Raw genomic sequence first — 10,519 nt, forward strand, 5'->3', positions numbered from 1 at the left:
CCCAAATCAGAAAATTTTTATTCTGTGATGTCTCATTTGGCTGCCACATGTATACTGTGGGATTCATGTACTTATTTTCCTACTCTCTTTTTTTTCCAGTTTTAATCTTTTCTTTGGAGTACTTTTTCTTTCTTACTTGCATTTCTTTTTTTTGTCTTGTTAATTTTTAGTTGTAAATTTATTTTTATTTTTGTTTTAATAAAGAAACTTTGAAACTCACCCACGATATCTATTAGTATATACTTTATATCTCTATTACTATTTATTTGAGGGGAAATTAAAGTAATATGTCGAAAAAAATTAAATTTATTTATTTTTGGATGAATTCAAGAAAATTGAGAATAATGAAATTAAAAAAAATTGAAATTTCTTCAGTAAAGTAAAAATTCATGTAATCAACCAATTGAACTACTAAAATTCAATCGGCATTTTTTATTACACTTAAAATATATAATTTAATTTTAATTATTTAAATTTTAGTCATTAATTTTTTTTAAATTTAGATTTCAATTTTAATCACTCAATTCTTAGTTATCAAATATGTTTTTTTATTTTTGTTTATGATTTATATTAATAATAGTGTATTAATGATATCAAACACTCAATTATCTTTTCTTTTTCAGATTTGTTAAATTTTCCACTTCTATGACATGTATCCAATAAATATTGCCAATATTGATTTTGTGTTTTTCGTTAAAGATTTTCTTTATGTTTAGTATTTTAAAATGTGAAACGAAACTTTTATAGATTCATTTTTTTCTTGTGGGTTACGAAAATTAATAGAAAAAAAAGAGTCAAACAAATTAATTTGTGAAAGCACAAAATAAATAATTGTATGAATTTATTTTTTTCACTTAAGGTAGGACTTAAAAAAAAATAAAGTTGTAAAAATATTGGTAAAGAAAAGGGTAAAATTTGAGAAAATGTAAGTGTGAGAGAGAAAGTGTGACAATAAAAGGGACCCACAAAAAACACTTGTCAAAAGAAGATGGTGCCCTCACACAACTATTATTGGTTGTGCTTCAACCACCATAAAAATTTTCCCCAAATCATAGTATAGCAAATTCATAAGCCGTCACTTTTATTGGGAGCTGTTGGTTAACTTTAATTAATTTCAAAATTTTAAATATTAAAATAATAATAATTATTATTAAAAAAAAAAACAATAGAGTAAATCCATCTCAGGACTCAAGTAACTTTTTCATTTTTCCATTTGCCGTCACTTTTATTGGGAGCTGTTGGTTAGTTCATCTCTTCCCTGTTCGTTCTTCCTTCCAGGTTTATTCTCTTTTCAATATGAATTTTTTCATATTTTAAAATCTGATATTTGGAATCAACTGTACTAAATTTTTCATCTATAATTGTAATAGCAATTTGAAGTCAACGATCTGTTGTATGTTTCAAATTTTTTATACTCACTATATCCCTATTGATGCAATTGTTGTATTTGATTTTTTTAATTTTTTAAGACGTTTCATGGTCGATTAGAACAATTCTTATAAGGTTTTTGCATAAAGAATGTAAATTGTTTATTTTTCGGAAAAATAAATTAACATAAATCTGAGTTTTAGCTCCGAAAGTTTTGTTAGTGAGCCACTTTACCCTAAAGTGGCACAAATCCCCAAAAAATATATCCGGTGTAGTTTCACGAAGTGGGGTCTGACCAAATGGGAGGGTAGAGTAGAGTAGAATAGAGTGTAAGTAGACCTTATTTCTATATCAGATAGAGAAATTGTTTATGATAAACCCTCGACTTAAGAAAAACGTCCAAAGCAATCAGAAAAAGTGGTAATGGAATAACAAATAGTAGTAATTGATTAGTACTACAACAAAATAATATGATAGTCAAAGTTGTTCAAGAAACAATAGAGAGTAACAAATATTGAAGACAGTAAACTATAAGAGTAATACTACGACTACTAGTATGGATGAATAGCAAGACAATGCATTTCTATCTACTAATCTTCTACCCTAATTCCTGTCCTCCACAATCTCTTAACTAAGGTCAAGTCCTCAGTAACTGACACTGCGTCATGTCATGTCTAATCATCTATTTTCAATACTTCTTCGGTTTACCTCTAACTTTCCTACGGTCATCCATATTCAACCTTTCACACCTCTGCACGCTGAGCATACGTGCATCTCCTCATCACATGCCTAAACCATCTCAATAATGCTTCCCACATCTTGTCCTCCACTGAAGCCACTCTCACGTTGTCTCGGATATCAACAATAACATGCCTATGTGTGTCCATCTCTGCCACTCTCACGTTGTCTCTGCCAATATTTTCATCTTTTGAACATGAGAGTTCTTGATGGAGGAATATATGATTCCATTTCTTCTAAACATACTCAGATCAGTCCTAGAGAAGCTATAATGACACTCAAGTTTATCAACAAAGCTGCAAAGTTATACAACTTGTGGTAAAGGAATAGCAATCTTCCCAAATACACAATGCTAGGCTTCTCTGCTATTACATTATTCTTACTTCTGTATTGCATTCTTAATGCAGAATAATTGTAATGACTTCTGCAAGTGCAAACGAGAATTGCCTTGGTTGGGCAGCGAGAGATCCGTCTGGAGTTCTTTCACCTTATGAATTCAACCGGAGGTACATTTACAGCGTGCAAGGATTGAATGGCCTTTTGTGATGCTTGATTTTCTTTTCTTTTGGTTGAGTTTTCGTCCTCTGCCAAGGGCTGTTCTATTTCACCACTTTGGATTACATGATCATTCACTAACTTTAAATGGTTGAACTATTGATTTGATTCTACTTTTCGAGTTATTTTAAGTTGCAGCTAAAATTTCAGTTTACTTACCACAGGGCAGTCAGCAGTGATGATGTTCTGCTAGACATTGCATTTTGTGGAATGTGTTTTGCTGATGTTCTCTGGACCAGAAATATACTTGGAACTTCAAAATATCCTCTTGTGCCAGGGTGAGAAGCTTGATTTCACAAATTATTTGGTGCCAGGATACATTTTACCTCATTTACTTATATTGTGAAATTTGTTCATGACTGTCAGACATGAAATTACGGGAATTGTGAGAGAGGTTGGTACGGATGTTAAGCACTTCAAAGTTGGCGACCTTGTTGGAGTTGGAACATATGTTAATTCATGCAGGGAATGTGAATATTGTTGTGATGAATTAGAGGTTCATTGCTCAGAAGGAGCAATAAACACTTTTGATGGTATAGACGTCGATGGTACAGTTACTAAAGGGGGATACTCCAGTTACATTGTAGTCAATGAAAGGTTAATATATCCAACTCTGCGACAAATTATGTGTTGTTCTCACCCCACTCGTCCCAACGTCCCCTGTTCTATACCCTATGTGGACCAAATGGTCGTATAAAATAGGTATATAGTATACTGATATATGTTGCTTGTATGTACAGGTACTGCTTTAGAATACCTGAAAATTACCCGCTTGCATCTGCAGCACCTTTACTATGTGCTGGAATTACTGTTTATACTCCGATGATAAGACATAACATGAACCAACCGGGGAAATCTTTAGGTGTCGTTGGATTAGGTGGTCTAGGCCACTTAGCAGTGAAGTTTGGAAAGGCTTTTGGATTAAAAGTAACGGTGTTCAGTACAAGTATATCTAAGAGAGAAGAGGCGATAAATGTTCTTGGAGCAGACAAGTTTGTAATATCATCGGATGAACAGCAGATGATGGTATAATATCAGTCATAAACTTGCAGTCTGTACTTCTCTATAGATATAGATATCACGATAATGCTATAACCTGCTGTTGTTGTGATTGATCTCTCTTACGTTGTTACAGGCGCTGAGTAAGTCGTTTGACTTCATTATTAACACTGCTTCTGGAGATATCCCATTTGATACATATTTGTCGCTGTTAAAGACTGCTGGCGTTCTTGTTCTTGTTGGCTTCCCAAGTGAAGTGAAATTTATTCCAGGAAACTTAATCCTCGGTATTATTTTCTATATCTGCTCACAATTTGAAGCAAGATTGTGTTCTATATGTCGTACTCTGGCTAAAAATGAGTCGTTTCTGGCAGGTATGAAGAGCATCGTTGGGAGTGTAACGGGTGGAACAAAGCAGACACAAGAAATGCTGGATTTCTGTGCTTCCCACAAAATTTATCCAGAAATTGAGATAGTCCCCATTCAGTATGTCAATGAGGCACTCGAAAGGTTAATGAAGAAGGATGTCAAATATCGCTTTGTAATTGATGTAGCTAACAGCATCAAGTAAAGGTGGGAGGAAGAGTATGTTCTCATGAACTGATTTAATTAAACGTCGCAAAATCTCACATGAGCATTCATGTGGCTGTTATACCACAGCTATAAAGAAGCCTATTCCCTTTCGCGCATCAGCGTAGTGTTTTTAAAAAAGTATTTTTTAAGGTCCAAGGTATAAGGGAATGATATTATACAGGCTATACTAGATAGCAATGTTCATGCTCATCTTTTTGTTACTTTGGTCGTGCTTATGATGTGAGATTACAGTGGGTATGTTGTTGTTGTTGATGACTTGACGTTGTTTGGTTGTGCCTATCATCTTCTCTGTCTCTTTATATATTGCTATAATTCATTCCAAAGTCATGCTTGTAGATGTTGGCTTTATGCATTTCAATTACTTTTATCTTCTCTCTTATAAGAAGAAAATATAATTGCAAGGATGATGCTAACTTGGTATCTAGTGGTAGAGCAAGGTTCTAGTATGTAGCATTTATCTGTGTCCTTACCAGTATTGTTATTAGGGAAAATGCTCAAACATGCCATCGAACTTTGAGAAATGGCTTATTTTTGTCATTCGTTAAAAGTTTGGCTCATCTATGCCATTTTCGTTTGAGAAAAGGCTCACCCATGTCATTATTTGTTAACGGAAAACAATTCTGATTTTGTAAAATTATTTTTTACACGTGGTCAATTATGATTCGGCCACGCCATTAATTAAATTATATTTTAAAAGGAAAAAGGCTCAAATATGCCATTAAACTTTGAGAAATGACTCATCTATGTCATCTGTTAAAAGTTTGGCTCATATATGTCATTTCAGTTAACAAATAATGGCATAGATAAACCTTTTCTCAAATGGAAATGACATGGATAAGTCTTTCTCAAACAGAAATGACATAGATGAGTCAAACATTTAACGGATGACATAAATAAGTTTTTTCTCAAAATTCAATGGCATATTTGAGCCTTAATATTACACAATTCTATTATGACTATTATTGTCAATACTTTTATTTCTTCAATATTTTCACTGTAGCTTTTGACTTTTATTCTTAAAAACCTTGTTTTGAAAAACATTTTTCTTGAGCCGAAAATCTGTCTTAAACATCCTCTCTACATGACAAAGATAAAGTAAGATTTTTGTATACTAGTACTATCTTTTTCAAATTTCACGAGTGAAATTATACCGAATATGTTCGTTATTTTCATTGTTGTATGCTAACTTGACAAACAATGAACCTGTCTCATCTCTGAACCAATTTGTATCTAGACAATTCACATCACGTGTAGTGAAATGAAGGAATATACAGTTATCATACTTTTTATATTTCTTTCATAGAAACAGTTAAACATATACGCTAAATTTATTGAAAAAGACTCTGGCCTCATTTGTTTTAACTAATAAATTAAGATGTTTGAATTTGAATACACGAGATGTGCATTAAGGCTTTATTTGTTTTTTATTTAATAAGTGGCCTAATCTTAATTATTAAATCTATTTATTTTGTAGATCTGAATTTTAATTTTAATTGTTGAGTGTTACCGTTGCATATGTGTATCACAATTGGTCAAAATATTAAACAAGTAGATATCACCATTTTATTCTATGCCTAATGAAAATTCACTTTGTGCAAAATGAAGAAACCCAAAATACCACAAAACAACACTAACACGCATAAATAGCTCTAATAATATAATACTCGAACCTAAAATATGGATTCTACTAACTTTATCAAATTTATAATGTTTTTTTTTTTTTTATTATTGGTGAACACTGATTGGTAAATAATACTTTTGTCTATAGAAGTAGTCCCACATAAAATATGAAAGTCCAAAAATATTCTTTTAACATTGGTGCTATTAGAAAAAGAAAAAATGTTTTATATAATAAATTTTACAAAATAATATACGACAAAAAATATATTTAGTATTATCCTATTAAGTGGGTTTGAGGAAATAATAAAAACGAAGTATGGAAAAAAAGATGTAGCAACGATACAGTCATGCTGAAACATAATGAAGAGAACAATTGCACTTACACATACTCCTTCCGTTTTAAAAAGAATGAGCTAATTTTAAAAAGAATGAACTAGAGTCGTCGTACTTGATAAACTGCAATTATATCATATTATCTGGCCTAATCACCTCTCTCCAATACCTCTTCAGACTTCCTCTACCTCTCCTCATAACCGTCATTGTCAACCTCTTGCACTTCCTTAGTGCGGCATAGTGTACTCCTTTTCACATGGTCAGACTATTGATCTCAGTCTCGCCGCCCTTATTTTTTGTCCACCACTAGGGTCCTTCCCACCTTGTCCTGAATATCTTCATTCCTAGTATAAGTTATAAATACAACTTTACCTTCAAACATCTCTACAAAACCTTCTAAAAATTTATCATAAACTTTTTCGAGGTCAATAAACTTTACAAATAATATGACATTAATAATTAAAAAAACTATATAGTGATTGGGCATCTTGCTAACATTCACTAGTTACTTTATAAAAGTATACATATATTAGTTATTGTTGGGTGACTTCGACTAGACAGTGCAATTTGGTAAACCAAAAGATGATTGAACTTATCCCTAATTGGCACAAGGAGACAACAACATTGATACATTTTTAGTCATAATTGAAGTCATTATATTTTTTTTGTAGATATGCATGAAAACGAAATAATATTTGCCTACATAACTTTAACTTATTATAGGAAAAATCCAAACGTGACTTAAACATGTGGCACAGAAATTCAAATACAAAAAAACATTTGATATAAAATAATTACACTAACTGACTAAAGTGGGCATCCATTAGTCCCCTAAAAAATTTTAAATCCTACTGTCATCATCCAATTATTCTTCTCTTAGTTTTATTTCTTTAATTATATTCCAAATCATACCGCATTAATTTGACCTGAAATTATGTCCTTTTTCACCAAGGAGGACTAACAAATATATATGGAGTTATTAGGTACAACAAAGAAATTATAATAAAAGAACATACCAAAAATTAATCACATTTAAATTTTTGAAAAAATAATAATATTAAAATATATAGTTAATTGCAAAATTATGAGTTAGAATCCTGTGTTATTACTTTTATCAAATATGGGCGGAGCTAGAGGGAAGGAAGGAGTCGAAATCAAGACATCATATCATATATAAAAAAAATTAATAATATGTATATATATTGTTGAAAATTTTGTATCACTTGCAATTAAATATTGAAATACATTATTGAAGTAACATGTAGTATTCATAAATTAAAATTGTATATGAGCTGATTTTTAGTTTTTGCTCTTTAAATGGATTGGTCTTTAAGTTTTGTCCTTTAACAATCGAACTTATATTTAGTAAGACGTAAGTTTTTTAGAATCTGAACTAATGCCATGACATAACTTGTAAGATATTATGATTCAAAATATAAGTTTATGCTCAGTAAAAAAAGTATTTATTACGATAGACAAAAATTAAAGACCATCACAAAATAGGGATAAAAGGCGCAAATGACCCATGTATTAGACTATTAATGCAGTATGCCTAGAAATTAAAAATAGAAGATGATATACATGCATTATGTATTACATTAACTACGAATGATTATTTTATGCAAATTTTAGTTATGCTTGGATTAGTTATTTCTTTAGGTTCAAGAGTAATTTACTTTTTTCGGTTATAAAATTTTAGTTTATGAGCTATGTTTCTTTCTTTTTTGGAGAACTTAAATAAATCCCACTAATTTAAGAGCTAATTACTTAGATACATTCTAATTTTCAATATTACGTATCTTATCAGATTTTGGTGCCCTAGATATATGTATCTCGGATACATAAGGTCAAATTAAAGTGTAGTTTGTTGTAGATACATTGTATGTATGCAAGTGCATTCATATGTATCTGGGATACATGGCAAAACTCGCTCACCTCCCTCCCATATCTGCTTGCCACTCTCCCATATATCTAGTATCTCAGATACATGTGAAACACTTCACAAACATGTATCTAGTGTGATACACATGTATCTGAGAAACATACGAATTTCGCTCGTCTCTCTCCCTAATTTTGTGTATCTGATAGCAAAAAAATAAATGTATCTAAGTGAAAGATACTTAAAAAACACTTAATTAATGATAATATACATAATATTTTGAAAGTATAGATAACAATAATATACTATATAATAGTAAAGTATGTTTAATTACGTAATTTTTCCTTCTTTTTACTTGAAATGGTAAGAACTCTTTTTCTACTCTGAATTGTTAAAAATGTCTCTTTTTATTTTTAGTTTGTATCAGCATATGTATCAAAGGTGAAAAGAAAAGCTATTTTTTTTAGATATAATGTTCCACGAATATTACCGTGTTTTTTCTTTTACTTTTCACTCATCAATTTATTTATTGTTGCTGTAAAGTTATTAGACGTTTTTCGATCAATATATGAATATATTTATATAAGTCATTATCATAAGTCATTATCGATTGATTTTTTAATATTTTTATTTATGAAAAGAAAGATTTATATGGAGCGTGTAATTTAAACTCTGTGCTGATTGCAAGCAAATTCATAGGTATATTTTTTTTTTTAAAAAAAAAAATTCTCATTCAAATTGATACTATTTATGTTGTTAAAGTATTTAGAACATATTTACACATAATATGTCAAGTTATTACTTGTTTTTTTGTCAGAATCATACTTATATAAAAGATAAAATATAAACTATTGTAAGAAAATGAAAATTGTTTATGATCATAATTTAGAAGAGTTATTTACTGATTTAAATATATTTGGTAATAAACAAATTCCACTATCAAACTATATTAAAGTTGAACTGTATTTTTCACATTGATGAATAAATGTTAAACTTAAATGAAAATTATCAATATCGGTAGTGATTTTTATTTAATTACGATAAAATAGTCAAAATGTCGAAAAAGAATATAAATTCAACAAATCATTTGAAGAAAAAGATAAGGTGCGTACAACAAATAATAGCATATTCGAGATATAATATATATTTATATCATTTAAATAAATACAATATTTATTTTAATACCAATTACTACTTCTTAATAATTTTATCCTAATAAATAATTTTATTAATTTATCACTAGATATACATACAAAAACGTACACTAAACTAATTTAATAAAGCATAAAGAGATTATATGATTAACATTCAAGTTTCATGTTTTTCGATACTCCCTGTGTTTTAATTCATCATATATATTTTTTTCCTTTTTTGGAAAGTCAATTTAATTAATTTTAAAAGATTAATTAAATTAATATTTTAAAATTAAAAATTACTTTTAAAAAATTATAAATTACAATATTTTCATATCAATACAATAATAAAATCTATTTTAAAGTATTTATCAAAATTACATAATTTGAATTATTTATAAAAAAAACGAAAAGTATCTCATAAATTACAAGAGAAAGTAATAGAATAAGAAAGGAAATCAAAATCCAGAAAAGTATCTTTTGATTTCAATGCATTAAATGGTTTTTCTAGTTCTAAAGTTGACATTATCTTTTGCCAAAATAAAAAAGATTTGGGCATTCAATTTAAAATAAATTAAGATACCATGCACTATTATAAATTAAGGTCTTGTTGAACTAATTAAAGTGCTGCTTAAAGATTTTGTTTAAGTCAAAATAATGGTACTTACTTTTAGAAATAAATTAGTGCTTACAAAATCACGACTTTTTTTCTGGTAAATTTGATTCATATCTTGTTTGGAACAAAAAATAAATATTGATCCCCAACTTATGTACCACAATTCATTTTTCATTTTGAAGTTGAGAGTTTTCTACTTAAAATTATAAAATATTTGATCAAATTAAGAGTACTTATATTGTAAAATTATAAGTTGGAGGTTACTGACTTGTAACTTTTGATTGATTTTAGCTCAAAAAAATTTAACGTGTAAATAGGGATAGATATGATATGGTATATAATGAAATATTATACTATATTAAAATTTTTGATATCATAATTTTGGTATAGTATATGGTATATATTTTAAATTTTTTGGTATTCAGCACGATATTTGATATTTAGAAATAACATATCGGAATAACGAATATCATTCTGAAGTATATAGTTACATAATATATATATATATATATGCAACCTAGTATTAGTATAAACTAAATGCTTAGAAGTTGAAGTTGTGACTACCCTATTTTGATTGAAATGTATTTTAAATGTAATTGATTAACAAAAGGAGTTGTTTGTACTTTCTTTTTTGAATATATATTTCTATATGTGTAATGTGTTAATATGAATACAATCGAGAAT

At 29.1% G+C, this 10,519-nt stretch overlaps 1 protein-coding gene across 2 annotated transcripts; it reads left to right on the forward strand.

Moving 5' to 3' along the window:
* The first annotated feature begins 1,198 nt into the window (after positions 1–1,198).
* Positions 1,199–4,577, forward strand: LOC102584791 (probable cinnamyl alcohol dehydrogenase 1). 2 transcript variants are annotated; one of them, XM_006360667.2, is made up of 7 exons: positions 1,199–1,278; positions 2,514–2,612; positions 2,826–2,939; positions 3,028–3,258; positions 3,402–3,687; positions 3,797–3,947; positions 4,035–4,577. In XM_006360667.2, the coding sequence occupies exons 2-7, from the start codon at positions 2,524–2,526 to the stop codon at positions 4,229–4,231; spliced, it is 1,068 nt and encodes a 355-aa protein (XP_006360729.1). In that variant the 5' UTR covers positions 1,199–1,278; positions 2,514–2,523; the 3' UTR covers positions 4,232–4,577. The 2 variants fall into 2 exon arrangements, with proteins under 2 accessions (XP_006360729.1, XP_006360730.1); XM_006360668.2 differs by having other exon boundaries at positions 1,223–1,241.
* Positions 4,578–10,519: the final 5,942 nt, after the last annotated feature.

This window comes from Solanum tuberosum, unplaced genomic scaffold (assembly GCF_000226075.1).
Source record: "Solanum tuberosum cultivar DM 1-3 516 R44 unplaced genomic scaffold, SolTub_3.0 scf00331, whole genome shotgun sequence".
Classification (NCBI taxonomy): domain Eukaryota; kingdom Viridiplantae; phylum Streptophyta; class Magnoliopsida; order Solanales; family Solanaceae; genus Solanum; species Solanum tuberosum.

Excerpts from the sequence above, each read along its gene's own strand:
- LOC102584791 (XM_006360667.2), top strand. The coding sequence starts at position 2,524 with ATGACTTCTGCAAGTGCAAACGAGAATTGCCTTGGTTGGGCAGCGAGA. Across the intron at positions 2,613-2,825 it reads CCTTATGAATTCAACCGGAG|GGCAGTCAGCAGTGATGATG; the intron begins GTACATTTACAG and ends TACTTACCACAG. Across the intron at positions 2,940-3,027 it reads AAATATCCTCTTGTGCCAGG|ACATGAAATTACGGGAATTG; the intron begins GTGAGAAGCTTG and ends CATGACTGTCAG.